The following is a 16,658-nucleotide window of genomic DNA, read 5'->3' on the forward strand; positions in this document are numbered from 1 at the left end:
TTTTATACAATTAATATAACTATCGTCGTGCAACATTTTATTTAATCATTTATGAAATATATTGGATTTGTTAACGAGATAATTAGCAAAAAAAAAATTGACTTACGCATATAATAAAGAAATATTATTTTTCAAAAAACAAAATTTGACCAAATCAATTCGTTCCTCAATTTTTATTTTTTTTAACACATTAAGGGTCCTTTTCATTTTTGAAGCATTTAAATTTCTTATGTAAGTGAAAATTAATAATATGGTACATTTTTAAAATTATAGATATTTTAAATGGCAATTTTTATTTTGAATGGATTTACATACGGCAATGCGATTAGATTATACATATACTGAAAAAATTGTACGTGGACTACTCAAAATCGTTTTCTCAATTTTCATATATTTTATATATACAGTATGCTAACGGCACATTTTCAAATTAATTTAATTTCCACACTTGTTTGAATCAAGTTAACGTTTTTTTATTAAGTTTGATTGATAAAATTAAAAAAAAAATCGGACAGTGAACAAAATAACTTTAGTTAAATATTTTGAAAAACAACCCTCGGAGAGATTATTTTTCAAAATTAAAGTTTGACTAAAATTATTTCCCAAATTTATCTCGGTTGTTTTCTGGTCCAACTTCCTAATTTAGGAATATATGCGTGAGGCTGGAATGGGGATCGTGTAACTAATCTTTTTGAAGGATCTTTTTTATATACAATCAGAAAAGTTTATAAGGGATAATTTGGTTTACATATATTTTTGCAAGATTTTTTAGGTTTTTCATAAAATTACGAAGATTTTGTACTTTTAGTCATAACTTATTATTTTTTTATTGATTCCGTTGAACTAATAATTATTTTATATAAATAACATTTTCAGTTTGAATTTTGAAATAATTTTTTTCATTTATTAATATAAATAAATTTATATATTAGTAAAATTTTAAAAATAGTCACTGTATTAAATTTTTAATATCGTGTTTGAATTGATTTTATATATATATATATATATATTAGAAAAAATATTTTATAATATTATTTACCAATTGTGTAGATATAATTTATTAAAAAATTATTTATTACTTTCAATTCTATGTATCGGTACAAATTTATGATTTTCATATATGTTGTGTTATATTTTTTATGAACTATATCATAAAATTTATTTATGAGTTATAGTCTAACAATCTTAATTTTTATTTTACTTTTTTGTTCATGTTTGTTAGGCGACCATTCAACTATTTAAGAAGTAAGTAACATTATATTTTTTTGAAATCATCTTTTATTTTTTATATATTACAATCATTGATATATATCATAAATTAAAAATCACAAAATCAATTTCAAAATTCAAAAATTACTGCGACAAAAGTAATTTTGGTTTTGATTACAAAATATGGTAAAAAACATAGGCAATCGGCCAAAAAAGCGAGAAACACGTAAAGGAAAAGAAATAGTATATAGAGAGAAAAGAGATAGGAGAGCTTGTTCAAAATCAAATACAATTTTTGACATTTTATAATTATATTTTAGACTTTAATGTTTGTATGTTAATGAATTGATGGAGTTATTAAAAATCTATTGAAAATTTGAAACCTTTATTTTTTGTAGAGTTTATAAAGTCAAGGTTGAAATCACTTGACTTTTTAAAACCCATTAAAGTCTATTTTGAATATTAATAGAAAATATTAATTGAATAAATCCAGGTCTTTAAAATCTACTAAAGTAATTAAAAGAAATTAAATCTCCTATATTGAATACACCAAAGCAAGCATTTCATGTCAAACAAACATTTCAAGCATGACCTAGCTGCTGAAGCAATGCAGAGTAACGCACAACATTTGATATAAATCCAGAAAACTGAGAAGTAAGATCTTCTTTTTATACCGCAATTAAGGGAAAAAAACGAGAAGGGTTACTGACCAAGGTCTTTGAATATCGAGCAGAATAATTCAATGAAGATAAAGCACTTAATTGTCATCACCGTGACCAAATTGGTACCAAAGAAAATGCATTGTGCCTTCATTGTTATCCCAAAACTGATCCTTGAGCTTATGTGAGACCTTCCAGCTAGAACCTGTCAAAAAATGAAAAATACAGCCTTCAATGGTCCAGATTTTTTTAAGTGAAACTTCAAATACTGAAAAAGTAGTTATCCGATGCCTACCTATGTCACTTGAAATTTGAGATTACATCACATTATATATATGAAATTTAGCATAGTAGTACGATATTGAAAAAGTATCGAATTCCATTTTCTTTCTTTTTCGGGTTTGTTTTGAGATTTTTTCTCCTCACAAATGAAAACGAGAAGTAAATGTTTTGAAGAAGTATAGCAAACACAGGCAGTATTAAAGTACGATGTGCGCATATGCACATGGATATGGATATAGATTTGTTACCATAACCAATGGCGAACAAATTATATCAAGAAGAATAAGCATACCAATACAAGAAACATTCAAAGGGACTTGCAATGAAACTAACATCAACACATGCATAGCATGCAACTCAAGTTAGTAAATGTTTTGAAACAGTTTACCAGTATTCTTGCCCCTCGATATTTTGAAGGTCCTAAGATAATGGAGCAAGAATGTCTATTCTAGTACTGTTCTACTCCTTTCATTATCTCCTCTTGTGAGTGTTCTGTGGCCAAAGGCAAACTAGATAGTTGATCTTAATACCTAATTCTAAGTCACGGCATCTTGTTGATCCCCATACCTAATTCTAAGTCACAGTTTACAACTTTGAAAAGAAACCATGTCTTTCAAATCATAACTCATATAGAACTTGGAACTCGTTGTTTTCTATTCACGATTGTCTGTGAAAGGTATGCATGCCTTTCTCATAGCATCTAAGGCCATAAACATTAACTCATGCCAAGAGATAACTTTAAAATTTTCACAAGTTCCATTTTACAAGCATAAAACAAATGACTACACATCAAATACACAACATAACTTGATCCAAAAAGAGTAACAAGAGTAAGGCCCTGAAAATTTCAAAGCCACTGCCGGAGAAAGCAAATTGAACAAAAAAATGGACATTAAATTTAAAGACTTTACCAACTCACCATAGTTGTTTAATTACCCACTTAGCAAGCAGAACTTACAAGAGTGTTTTTTGCTATACAGATTTGTAAAAATAATAGTGAAGGCTTAAGGGTTGTTCTTCAGATTCAATAGGCGAAAGAGCAAAAACTATCTCAGATTTGATGGGAAAACTACTAAAGTCATAATACTTTCTTGGTGTCAAAAACAAAGATATGTATAGGCTGTCATGAATTATTGCAGCTCGAAAGGAGTGTAGCGGATTAAGCACAAGCCGATAATCACAGTTTCTTGGAATATAGCAAGGCCCAGAGTGGTGGTGCTTGAATCGCAACTTGTTCTAAATAGAGTGTGTCGTGCCGCTTTTAAATAATAATCATAATTCCACAAAAACATTTGACATCGAACTTTTCAGCATCCATTGAATTAGAAACAATCTGAAAATCAACTCTCAAATACAAAAAACAAGATACATCTTAAACTAGCAAGTGCATACATACCTTGGTGATCCGGAGCTGGCATTCAAATTTCGATGCAGAATCCGACTGGAGCCCAATTCTACCGAGTCAATCAGCTCCTTCAATCCCATATTCACCGCCTTCTCCTCCACCTCCTTTTCACGCTTATCAACGCCGTCACTTGCTTTATTCTTCTTCACTTTCATCTTCCCTGCAACAACCTTTTCAAAATAATTACCATAAATATACTCAGGCGTGTACCCATTATCCTCGTCAAACAACATAATATGCCCGTGCCACTCCCAAACTCTGTAATCCGACCCAGATTCCTCATGGAAACCCACGCAAATATGATGCCCACCCATTGTCACAGCCTGACCAGAATTGGGGTTCAACTTTTCGATCTCACCACTAAGAACGGTGCGAATGATTTCCTTCTCGAGCTTAGCTTCCTCTCTAGCGAGCTGGGTTTTCGAGGACGATGATGGATTATCGGTGTTATCGGAGTCCGATTCAGAGTCCGAAAGGTTGAGTAGCATGTCGGAGAAGAGGTCTTCGAGAGATTTATCGGCCGAGAAAGGCGGCGCGTGGAGGGGAGGAGCACGAGTATTGAGGCGACCCATTAGGGATTGGATGAGGAGGTTGTCGAAATTGGGGGTTGCAGAGGGATTGCTGCCATTCATGGTTGAATTGAAATTGGGGTTTTGAGAGGGTTTGGGGGTTGCAGAAAACAGATATATATATCAAATGCTGGATTATCAAATATCACTCCCACATTGGTTGATTATAAATCAAACCCAAACTTTTTTATTCATCCATCAACTTCAGACACACTTATTATTTATATGTATAAATTGGTACATGGACTATTGTAATTAACAAATGATGATTCAATTAAAAAAAAGTCAAACTGCTCTTATTAAATTTAATTAGATGCATATTTTTATTTAAAAATTTTATTTTATTTGTTGAAAATGTAAAAAAAAAAAATATTTATTTAAAATTATAGTAATAAATAATTATCATATTTGTTGTTTGAAAATTACGAAATTATTAATTAATACAGATATATATCAATTGATAAATTTTATACATAAGTTTAATATTTTTATAAATAAATATATGATATTTTTTTCTCAAGCAAAAGAAAACCATGCTCACGATTGTTAAATCTTCTCCTCGATTTGCTTAAAATTATATTTAATAAACTCATTTATTTATTAAAATTTAGAATAAATCAGGAGTATGTCTTTTATGAGACGATCTCATGAATTTTTATCTGTGAGATGGGTCAACCCTACCGATATTCACAATAAAAAGTAATACTATTAGCATAAAAAATAATATTTTTTCATAGATGACTCAAATAAGAGATCTATCTCACAAAATACGACTCGTGAGACCGTCTCACACAAGTTTTTACTATAAATCAGTAGGTCGAAAGTAAAATTCAAATAAATTAAGTGTGTTAATATATCTTACTATTTTAATTTTTTTTTAATTAGAAATGACAGAGAAGTTTCAAAAATTAATAATAAATTGGTAGAACATTCGGATATGATTTATTTTTTTTCCCAATAAAAATGTAATTTCGTTTCAATGTCAAAACCTAAAAGAGTGAGAACTTTGGGAAGACTTGTTAGATCTTGAACATTTGACCAATAGTAGTTGGTGGGCCTAAAGGTTTCGATGGGCCTAAATGTTATCGTTGATTTCGGGCTTTGTCTATTTGAATTCAGATGATAGCATATACACAAATCAGAATTGGTATTTTTGATGTAGTGTGAGACATCATCTATATATTTTTGTGTTATTAGTATGAACTCGGGCAAAGATACACGATAAAATGTTGATATACACTCAGTCCATCTTCCTTCCTTTCAACAGATGAACTACTTCATATTCATCAATCTAATCACAATCTAAAGATTTTCGGAAGATAAAAATAAAATAATGCATTGTTCACATATTCATCTCAATCCATTTTGAAAGGATGTCCTTTTAAAAGAGTATGTTATCCACAATTTTTTGTTCTTAAGACAAAAAATTTGAACTCTCAGTTTTATTTGCATGGTTCAACATCAAGTCAATATTGTGAAATTGTTCGATTTTCCAGAGATTCTCTCCATTAGTCGATATAATCGGCCTGACATTGAGTCACGACCGAGAACATTTTGAAAAACTAAAAGCAACTATCTATCAAAGCACGCGAAGACGTGATAAGAGTTAGATAAAAGACATCGATTTTCATCATCACTATTAAATAAAAATAATCTCACTTGCATGGAACCTCTGATAGCGTCAAAAGTCTTCATGGCCCGAATAAACTCATCTACTACAACTTCCTTATTCTCAATTTTCTTGTCTGGCTAATGATTAAGAAAAGAAAAGAATGCATAAAAGTACATTAAAGATGAAGAATAGCAGCTAAATTCCATAGCAAGAACCAACAAAAAAACTGCAACTTGACGAAGATAAAGATGCAGCATACCAGCGAACCACGGTCGAAGGGAGTTTCGAAGAGAGACAAAAATCCACGGGATGAAGGAAAGTAAAGACATGGGAATCGAAATTGGGTTGGGGAAAGCTCTCATCGGACAGTGGTGGTGATACGGTAGGCGTCCCGCTCTGTTCGGGGTGTTGCAATTTATAATCAAAACGGTGCAAACCTCAGGAAAATCTAAATTTTTATTCTTTAAAAAAAAAACTTATTTAATATTCCATCTTTACCATCATTTGCACTCCAAGTTATCATTTCCAAATTTTGAAGGTGCTTCACAATAATCGTTGTATGGAAGCCTTGTTTTTACTATGCAATCTTTTAATTACCTCCACTTTGCTGTCTGGGACATCACTGATTTCTTGTGCTTTTTGTAAGAATTGCCTTCTTTTACGTTTTTTTCTGATAACACAGTCACACGATCACTTTTTGGCCTTTTTTGGAAGTTTGGTAGGAAACGGCCAACACTTGAATTTATCAAGTATCCTTTTTTTTTTTGGAGTTTGGAAGCATTTGGGTGGATATTAGAAGCAATATTCATGTTTTTGTTACAGCCTACAGGAGACAAGAGACAAGAGACATCACTGTGTGGATGAGATTTACATGTGTTTGGGTTTTTTCTTGAGCATGCAAAGTGGGAGCCTAAAACATCAGTGGCTCACATTCTAACCAAATTAGTATGATAACATCAAGGGTGATTTGAAGTCGATTCAACTTGAGTTTGTGTGCCAATTGTACGTTCTGTGAGTTCGCAAAGCTAAGCTCTGGCTGAATCCGATTCTGACTCGTTTATCTATCTTTATAAGGAAAATTGAGATGCTATTTTTAGAACACTGTTCTTAGTGCGCATATAAAAGTGAACATTTATCAATATATGTGAGGTACATTGACTTGATTTATATTATTAAAATTCACTCTTATTGATCTTTCATCGGACTTGACGTATATATTATTAAATGTTCATCCCTGAGTGCATAGTTGAGACATTTGCATGAGAGTAGCTTGAAATTTCATTTTCCTAAGACAGGATTGCTCGATGAAAGCGTTTCTATAGGAGGTTTTGTTTTAAAAGAAAACGTTAGTATCAAATTTTGGAATGACCCCACTAGAAATTAGTAACAGCGCTTCTCCGGTTTTTTCGAACTGTAAACAGCGCTTTTCTCTTTACTGAAAAGCAAATTGAGTTAAAATTGGAGATAACTAGAGTCGTCACCCTGCTCCATCAACAGGGTTTAGAGCTCCATACCCTAACAATGGCCACTCTGAATCTCACTGCCGCTAAAGCCACCCGCCGTAACCAACCGCACATCACCTCCACTTATCTACGCCCTTCATCTTTCACCGTGCCTTGCTACTCCCTCTCCTTCGGAACCCCCCCTCCTCCTCTTCCTCGCTTATTTCACGCCCCTATCAAAGCCGCTTTCCAACACTCGAAATGTACAAAACCCGATAACCCTGAGCCCTTCTTGAACTTTCAAACTACCCCTCGGAAAACCCCCGGGATTCCGTTAAATTCAATTTTGGCCCCACTCAAAGCCACTCTCATCGCTACAGTCACTGCCGCAGCTCTCTTCATTTCCCAATTCCATTTCGTATTGAAACCCGCAATTTCTGCTCCGGTTTTCCCCCCTTCCACCGTCGAATCCTCGACGAAAGATGCAGTTGCTGATGAAGAAAGAGAGAGATCAATTGAAGAACATTTGATCTCAAACCCGTATGATATTGATGGTCTCAAAGAATTGATGGAAATCAAGATAAAGAGCAAAAAGATCCCCGAGGCTGTTGAAATTCTTGATAAGTTAATCGATCTTGATCCCGACGAGAAAGAATGGCCAATGTTGAAAGCCCATTTGTATGCATATAATGGGGACACAGAATCGGCGAAAAATGGGTTCACTGAGCTTCTGAAGAAGGATCCTTTTAGCGTGGAAGCGTATCATGGTCTAGTAACTGTGGCCTCGCAGGACGATTCGAGTGAAGGGTTGGAAACCATTGAAAAAAAGGTCGAGGACGCAATGAATCTGTGTAAAAAGGAGAATAAAAAGACTGACATGAGAGACTTTAAGCTTTTGCTTGCACAAATTCGAGTTCTTGAGGGGCGATATGAAATCGCATTGAAAACTTATCAAGAATTGGTAAAGGAGGAGCCTAGGGATTTTAGGCCTTATTTGTGTCAGGGCATAATCTATACTCTTCTGAGGAAGAACAGTGAAGCAGAGAAGAGCTTCGAGAAGTATCGGAGATTGGTTCCAAAAGGTCACCCGTATGCAAGTTATTTCGATGATAATATGATTGCCACCAAAGTTTTTGCCCAGAAGTTGGAGAATGAAAGAGCTACGGCTAAGAGTTGAGTGACATAGGTTTTATATTTATTTACACTGGTTTGGGTTGTGTTTGTGTTTCTTTTTATTCGGTTTCATGTTAGTTATCTCTATATATTAAGGCAATGATCAGTGGTAATGCTAAAGATTTTATGAAATGATGTCGGGAAATATGCTATAATTGACCGAGGGTGGTTTAATAGTTATTATGAGCAGTAGTATTCCTATGAATAGTTCTGAAAATAAAGTCATCGATTACATGTTGCTCGCTAGCCATTACAAATTATACTTATGAATTTGAAGAACCCTTTCTTCAGCGTGTTGATATGAGATTTAAAGTAGAATGAGATGAATAATTTGGGAGTTTAGTCATGGCTAATTCGCGGCAATCTTTGAATTTATCATCAAAATGTAACTACTATGAACAAGGGGAAATATTAGACGATGCTCTTAAGAGGGGTTACTGAATTGGTTGAACTTGAGAAGCTTGGGTCTCATGTTCACTTCTCACAAAAGACTTTTCTGCTTGAGCTTGTCTGTGTTCTGTGTTCTTCTGCACGTTTACCCAGTTGGTAGTACATCTGAAAGGTAGTTGCTGCACGGTCAAAAAAGATAGAAGTCGATATATATGTTGATATAATTATAGAAGTAATTATCTTTAAAAATTAAGTTTCCAGAAGCGACCTCATTTCAAGTTGTCGATAGAGGATGTAGGAAATGTAGAAAACAGTTAGCCATCCTTGCGTGTTTTGTTTTGGTGCCGGAGAAGTAGGAGCACCATTAGTCGTGCTAATCCATAATAACTAACGAGTGGCTGTTAATGTTATCTGTTGGATTCCAACATATTTTGGGAACATGATCCTTTGTTTTTTGGAAGAAACACTCTAGCTATTCAATACGGTGAATTAAGTTTTGATCGAGCACAAAATATCATTGCAAACGAAGAAGTTTAAATATTGGATCGATACGAACGTGTCAGACTACAGTGAAGAATCCAGTTTCCTCACTTCTTAATTCATCAACAAACAATAACATGATATCGAATATACATCAATCTAAATTTCAAGGTAACATCCCTAAACTCTCAAAGTCATTCGCCAAGCTTCTGATTTATTCACCAGCTACTCCATACCCTCTCTTGAATTCTGAGTAACTCAAACTGACTTGCGGGATTGAAGATGGTATGGCAGGAGACCAGAGTTGGGCATTCTTCACCTTAGATATGCTGGATAGGACGCTTAATGGTGTAACGTTCCCTACTACAGTCACCTTCTTTGCTAGAAAATCTATGTCGAAAGATGTGACTCCTGCAAGATTTAGCTAGTTACAAAGATATAATCGAATTCTTCAAGTAAGTTCTGAGGGAAATCGCACGTATCAAATGGTTGTTGCAAATTTATAAACTTTCAATCAAAAAACAACCTCCCATCCCTTCACCTATGCGTGTGGACGAGCAACTAAACTGACATGGTGTTTGAGTTGAGAGAGAAGATTTCAGTTCCAGAATTATTGCTACAACAATGGTTCGGTGCAGAAAAAATTGTTTGGGTTTAGGGTTCGTAAAGAGAGCTTGTATCTGAAATACTAGCTTTCTAAGTAGAAAAAACTGTGAACTCTTGAGAGATCAACACCAATGACAGCATAATCTGGAAGGAAGATCAGAAGAAGAATAAGAGAAAATGGAGAACATCACTCCATCCACTTTGCTTCCGTTAATCATAACTTGAGTTTCTTCAAAGACTACAATTTATAATGGGCTAGTCACGACACTTACTAATTGGGCCTATACAGACAACTAAATAATGTCACAGTTGAACCGTAACACATTTGCTCATAAAGAAATGGATCAAAGGGGGTAAAAAGAGAACTTGCATCAACCATATGAATCCCATACCTTCCATTCTAGATATATGTTTTCTCATTTTTTTCTCGCATCCTTTGCAATGCAGTGACACTCTCAGAACAACCACCTGCAACTCCATAAAAATAGCATATTTAAGAAAAATCAATGGCAGCCCAACAAACTGCTCAAGAGTCTGCCAGCCATGACATAAGATGAACAAGAATCAAGATAAGCACTTATAGCAAAAACATGAAGTGTATACATAAAAGAAACCTGCTCTGGAGATGAAGATGGGTCCTCTGTTTTCAGCGCTTCAGACTTGGGAATTTCAGCTGGAAACTGCTTAGATCCTGGTTCGGGATCAGCACTAGGAACAGCCTTATCACTCAACAAATACCTAGTAGAACCGGGAGGGCTGATAAAACCACCTGGCCTGGTACAGTTCCAGCTCTTCCTCGCAAGAACAGCAGCTTTAGTGTTATCATTCCCACTATCATGATCATTTGAAACTTTTTCATCAATTCCTTTTGTAGTGAGACCATTTGAGATCTCGGCTCGATCGTCGTTTTCCTTTGGAGGTTTTTTTGTATTATTTTTCTTAACTTGATTCTTGATTGGCCTGGGGGCGACAGGCGGCTGAGAAATGTTGCAAGGAGGGAGTGATTTCGGGATTCTTCTTGAGTCACCAATAATGGGATTGTGTCGGTCGAGGGCTCGACCAAGTAGAAGAGACGAAGACGGAGAAGGCGATATCCATGGTTGTTGTTGTTCCATGCTGAGGCAAATGGCCGTCGAAACTTGTGATGTGCAGAATATATCCATTTTCTTCATCTTGGGATATATTGGTTTAAGAAATCAGTTCTGTGGGGCTGAGAGAAAGAAAGTTTGGGATTCTTCGAAGATGAGATTATTGGTGTGAGAGTGTTGAGTTGTTTAGGTTCCAAGGTTTAGGAAGAAGAGAGATGAAAACTAGCACAACTTTGTTATTTCCTATCCGTCAAATTTTGTACCTCAAGAAATACTACAAGTTTTGTTATCCAACAACTTGTTTTTTGTTCAATTTTGAACATATATATATATTTTTTTGGCAAGGTTTATCTAAATAAAGACCTCGGCAGGGGTCATACTCTCTTTGCGGTGTAATGAAAAGAAACCCAAGTTCGATCACATGTTGTAAAATGACTCAGCATGTTGAACAAATCTTTCGACCTGTCGAATTTGTAACATTATTAACAAATCTGTACATGATGTAAATGACTTGATATGCCACGCAATTACTCGTGTATGTATGTATGTATGTATAGTGAGAAAAAAGTGAACCTTTTTTTTTGTCGAAAAACAAGAGGGTAGATTAGCATGGGAGTGCGTAAATTTTAAGGTGGTAAAAATTAATATGGGTGACACTCGTGGATTGGATTCCCTGAAATACTTGGCGGCATCTTCTTTAATAAATTTTTTTATATCTATAATTTGAACAGTTGGCAAGGACGACATGTCTGACGAGTTTTAAATGGAATTTTCAGAGGTAAATTATCTATTTTCTGCCTCGTTCACTCCACATAATTTGTAAAGCCTTCCAGAGGGGTGTTTCTTCAAATATATTTAAATTCAGGGGTGTGTTTGAAATTTTAGTTTAGCTCCACTTTGCCATTGTTTTGATTCTTGCCTATTTTCACGTTGGTTGTCTCACACCTGAGGAGTTTTTTGGTTTTTTTTTTTTGTTTTTTGTATCTGCTCACATTGTTCGTTGCTCTAAAATTTGATGACTGAGATTCAACTTTTCTTCTTAAGCAGCAAGTATAATATGCCAAGAACATTTACTCAAAATGTGAAAAAGTCATGTCATCAAACCAAGAAGTTTTGGACAGTCTTAAATATGTTGTACGAAGAATATCTATCGGATTATAAATATGCGACTCGACAATTTCAAAAAAAAAGTGGGTTCTATATATGTATGAGCAAATCTTGGTTATCCATCCTGTCATGAGGACAATGGTCATATGGATTGGATGAAATAAACCGGAATGAGGTAAATTGAAATCAATCCAAAAATTAGATCCCATTTCCTACTTAGGGAAAATGGGACAACTATGTAGAATAAGAATCATAGAAATAAATATATGTTTATTGAGTAGAAAAACGTGGGATTATTTCTTTTTATGCTGAATGGATAAATGAGAGACGTAGCAACTTTGTATACCTCTCAATAGTTTGGTTTTGGTTCGAAAATCAATGGAATCTGATGCCTTTTGTGCTCGTTAAAATTAGATTATGAATTAAATAATGATAAAATAAAAATTTGTTCGTAAACTTTACAGTTTCAATGGTTTTTTAAATCTGTGTGAAATGACAAACAAACTTATTTATTGGAACGAGTAATCAATGAAATTAACTGTGTTTCATGCTGTTAGTGAAATTTCAAGTTTATTCCAGTAAAACTGGAAGTACCCATTTTTATCTAAGCAGTCACCAAATTCTGTAACAAAATTTATTAATTGGGTCCCCCCCAAGTGTAGGGGAAACGCATTGAATCTGAACAAAATCATGTGACCCTCCATAAATTCACTATATAAATCCAAGAAACACACCATTTCACAGTTCACTTTCGCACATCCTTGTATGATTTCTTTGTCTGCTTCCAGACAAACCAGATTGGGTGAAGCGCCAGTATACATTGGTCTTTTCATTATAGCAAAATTTACTATGAAACTGAAACTTACTAGGATCTTCAAACTGTAAAACACAAGGGGGGATTAAATAACAATACTAGACTTGATATCTTGTAAAATCTCAAGCAGGTAACTCCATGTAAATATTTACTCGAAATTGGATCCTTCTTTTTTCAGTTCTAAGTATTCAGTTGATACCAAAAGTCATTTACATCACAACATACAGATGCACTTGCCCGTATTCTTGTCGAGGACTAGTCCAATTACGAAGATTCTCAATGCTGAAAACCACTAGTATCCAGATACAAGGAAACCTATTGCTGGCACTTCCGCGTACCGAAAAAATGAAAAATAATGATATGTATGATAAAACAAACAATATACACAACATGGTCTCGATTGAAGTATACTAATACAGTCGTGTTCTCATTAGTTTCCTTTTCCTTCATCTTCATTCAGGATGCGATTTCGAAAATCCATGACCATTCGAGGCAACCCTTCTCGCAAGGAAATCTTCGGCTCCCAGTTCAGAAGTTCCTTTGCTTTAGTGATGTCTGGTTTTCTCTTATGAGGGTCGTCAGCAGTGTTTGGTCTAAATTCAATGGTCGCACTAGGATCAATGGTTTCTTTCACAACCTGTCATATGTCCAAAAGGAACCAACATACATAAGGCATGTTATATGACATAAACTTAAGATACGTAGATAAAACTAATTATGAGGACCAAACCTCAGCAAGCTCTAACATTGTGAATTCTCCTGGATTACCAAGGTTGAATGGCCCCAAATGCTCGCTTTCCATCAAAGCCACCAATCCATCAACCTGACATCCCGAAAGTGCATATAGTGCCCTCATAAACATTATTTTTTATTGTATATTCTTAAAACGAGCCAAGTTTGAACAAACGTGGTATTTCATTCACAAATAAATTTCTATTTCATGGGCTTCGCATTAAAAATTCAGTTCAATTTCAGTCAGATGGAACTCATTTTATGGGGACACTGCTCTTAAGACAGACTCTCCTAGGATGTAGGACAGAGCATTGATGATGCAATTAAGGTAAAAAAACACTCCCAAGAATTCCAGCTTTCCACTTCATCAAACCAAACTTAGTCACAGTGCTTAGTGTTAATTACACACGTAAACATGAAAAGATGACATACCAAGTCGGATACATACTGGAAGCTTCGGGTTTGTTTCCCATTACCATACACTGTCATTGGTTGCTTCCGTATGGCCTGCATGGTTCAGCTACAGTCATAAGAACATGAATGCTCAAAAAGTAAATTGATGCACCGTTGTTGAATTATAAAAAATAGCATGGAAGGCAAACCTGTGAAACAAAATTGCTGACAACACGCCCATCATCTAGACACATACGAGGCCCGTATGTATTAAAAATGCGGGCAATGCGCACCTGTATGAGTGAAAATGGTAATTAGACAATGAAATCTTGAATACCCTTACACGGTCACGGAAAAACAATGATATCACTGCTGTCGGTATACTATAAGAACTACGACTAGGGACTCAATGCCACAGCATGTTTTTATCAAGTTTTCTTCCAATGATGCTCATGGTGGCTAAAATGCTCTCATCACAATTATAGACAAATTCATAGTAATCAATTATCTACTCAAATGCAATAGAGGTCAGTTAGTTTCATAAGGAGGAATTTCAAAAACACCGGAAAATTGCTCTGCTCAGCTGGCCAGGTGAAAGCAAACAGTGTAAATTAGTTCTTCGCCTACTAAGTTAGTTCAAAACTGGGAAACACAATTCACAATGTTTATAGTCAAATCAACTACTCGATCATCGTTCATGATATAGTATAAGTTGACACACAAAAGTTATTTCATTGACACTACTACCTTACACAGTAAATATCCAAAACATACTCAATTCTGACAACCAAATGGTTGGAATGCAAACCACAGAAATGAACGAGTCAGAGCACAGTCCACGTTAAATACCTCAACACCATCACCACGGTGATAATCCATAGTTAAGGTTTCAGCCGTTCGTTTCCCTTCATCATAACAACTCCTTACACCTGATTTTTTAAGATTATTCTGTCATAAATCTTTACAAGAAACAGTAAAATGATTATAAACAAACACATCGGCATTCAATTCAGAAAGATGGCACTAGCCTATGGGATTCACATGTCCCCAATATGTCTCCTTCTGCGGATGCTCAAGAGGATCACCGTAAACCTCACTTGTACTCGTAAGAAGAAACCTAGCACCAATTCTTTTTGCAAGACCCAACATATTCAGGGTACCCATCACATTTGTCTTGTAAGCGTGCGTCAAGGATCACGACAATTCAAAATTCTATCAAAACACTCAAAATGCCATAGGGGAAAACACACTTGAATTTAAAGAGAGATACATATTTTACAAACACAGCAAACTTTCTGAGTAAGCTTACCTTAACTGGGACACTTGAGGCTATATCACCTTCTGCACATAGTGTAAATATACTTGCACTCGCGCACTCAATTAAGTAATTCAATTAGAGGAAATTCAAAATTGTTTGCTTCAGTTCAATTAGATGAAATTTCATAACATTTTACACACTTCAAAACATAATTATAGTTGCAAGTACGAGAACTCATATTTATTTATAAATTTATGCAAGAATATATCTACAGAGTCAGAAATACATACACATCTAATCCATCTTGCTCTGATTATGATCTACAACCATTTGAGCAATTATCCTAACTGAGTGAGCCAAATCACAATAAGAAACACAAAGTACGACAAATTCACCAGCACACGCACTTAACCGCAAACATCAACACATTGTCACACTCAATTATAACGAAAAATGGCCATAACATCAAAGAACAAGGATATGATAGTCTTGACAGGATTATACTTGTAATGAACCGGGGACGCGGGGCACGCCAAATGATAGATCTGATCTACCTCCAGCAAAATGGGCTCAACCACATCATGCCTAATCAACTCAAACCTCGGATTCCCGAACAAATGGACAATATTATCCTTCCTCCCAGTAAAAAAGTTATCGATCACAATCACATCATCCCCTCTAGCAATCAACTTATCCACCAGATGACTACCCACGAATCCCGCCCCACCAGTGACCACGATCCTCTTCCTCTTCCCCGTATACCCACCGGCACTCTCCCCACCCCATTCGGGCGCCAATAGTTCTGTCCTAATTCCCTCGGATCGTATGAAGCAAGCGTGGATTCGCTGCTTCGGTCGGAAATGTGGTTGCGGGGATCAGCGGAGAAGGAGGTAGAGACACGGGACAAAGAGGGCTGGATGATGAAGAAACAGGATCCGATCAAGATACCAACTAGGATGAACAGAAGGCGCTGTTCTTTGAGTAGGTAATTGATGGATCTTGGGAGAGATCGAGGGTGCTTCGAGGCTTTGGGAGAGTATGGTGGAATATCGGAAACGGGTATATCTTCATCTCTTCGAGCATTCGATTGCTTGTACAATTGCTTCATTGCCCAAAGGATTTGCTATGCTGAGATTGCTGATTTTGATTTTCACTCGCACATAGCAAGCCTCTCTTTTTAAGATGCCACATATATTTTCCAATTTAATTGATTGTTTGTTTAAGCACCAAAATTTTTAAAACTACATTTACTTTTTAGGAAACAATAAAATTAAATTTTATTTGGATTAAATATTTTTTATAACACTAGTAAAATTAATCAAATAACTAAGCATCATTAACTAACAAAATTGAAAACTCAAACATAGGCTTTTCACACAACAAAATTACAGCTTTAGTTTTGGGCCAAAGTAGATGAAGATTTAAAGCCCATTTATTAG

At 35.1% G+C, this 16,658-nt stretch overlaps 3 protein-coding genes and 1 pseudogene across 5 annotated transcripts; 1 reads left to right on the top strand and 3 right to left on the bottom strand.

Annotated features, from left to right (window-relative positions):
• Window positions 1-1,725: 1,725 nt before the first annotated feature.
• Window positions 1,726-4,263, bottom strand: LOC140825573 (uncharacterized). Its single transcript, XM_073187428.1, has 2 exons — window positions 3,547-4,263; window positions 1,726-2,073 (listed from the first exon to the last, which is right to left on the bottom strand). The coding sequence occupies exons 1-2, from the start codon at window positions 4,185-4,187 to the stop codon at window positions 2,067-2,069; spliced, it is 648 nt and encodes a 215-aa protein (XP_073043529.1). The 5' UTR covers window positions 4,188-4,263; the 3' UTR covers window positions 1,726-2,066.
• Window positions 4,264-7,168: 2,905 nt separating this feature from the next.
• LOC140825575 (protein SLOW GREEN 1, chloroplastic-like) lies at window positions 7,169-8,525 on the top strand. Its single transcript, XM_073187430.1, has one exon. It carries the CDS (start codon window positions 7,258-7,260, stop codon window positions 8,353-8,355), a length of 1,098 nt encoding a protein of 365 aa, XP_073043531.1. The 5' UTR covers window positions 7,169-7,257; the 3' UTR covers window positions 8,356-8,525.
• A 188-nt stretch (window positions 8,526-8,713) lies between these two features.
• LOC140825576 (protein SODIUM POTASSIUM ROOT DEFECTIVE 3-like) lies at window positions 8,714-11,214 on the bottom strand. 3 transcript variants are annotated; one of them, XR_012116702.1, is made up of 4 exons: window positions 10,442-11,214; window positions 10,220-10,295; window positions 9,010-9,632; window positions 8,714-8,906 (listed from the first exon to the last, which is right to left on the bottom strand). XR_012116702.1 is itself a non-coding variant. In XM_073187431.1 (3 exons), the coding sequence occupies exons 1-3, from the start codon at window positions 10,997-10,999 to the stop codon at window positions 9,436-9,438; spliced, it is 831 nt and encodes a 276-aa protein (XP_073043532.1). In that variant the 5' UTR covers window positions 11,000-11,214; the 3' UTR covers window positions 8,714-9,435. The 3 variants fall into 3 exon arrangements, 1 of the variants encoding a protein (XP_073043532.1); XR_012116701.1 differs by having other exon boundaries at window positions 8,714-8,920; XM_073187431.1 differs by having other exon boundaries at window positions 8,714-9,632.
• Window positions 11,215-13,260: 2,046 nt separating this feature from the next.
• LOC140825574 (UDP-glucuronic acid decarboxylase 1-like) lies at window positions 13,261-16,408 on the bottom strand (annotated as a pseudogene).
• Between the last annotated feature and the right edge of the window lie 250 nt (window positions 16,409-16,658).

This window comes from Primulina eburnea, chromosome 3 (genome assembly GCF_022965805.1).
Source record: "Primulina eburnea isolate SZY01 chromosome 3, ASM2296580v1, whole genome shotgun sequence".
Taxonomy (NCBI): domain Eukaryota; kingdom Viridiplantae; phylum Streptophyta; class Magnoliopsida; order Lamiales; family Gesneriaceae; genus Primulina; species Primulina eburnea.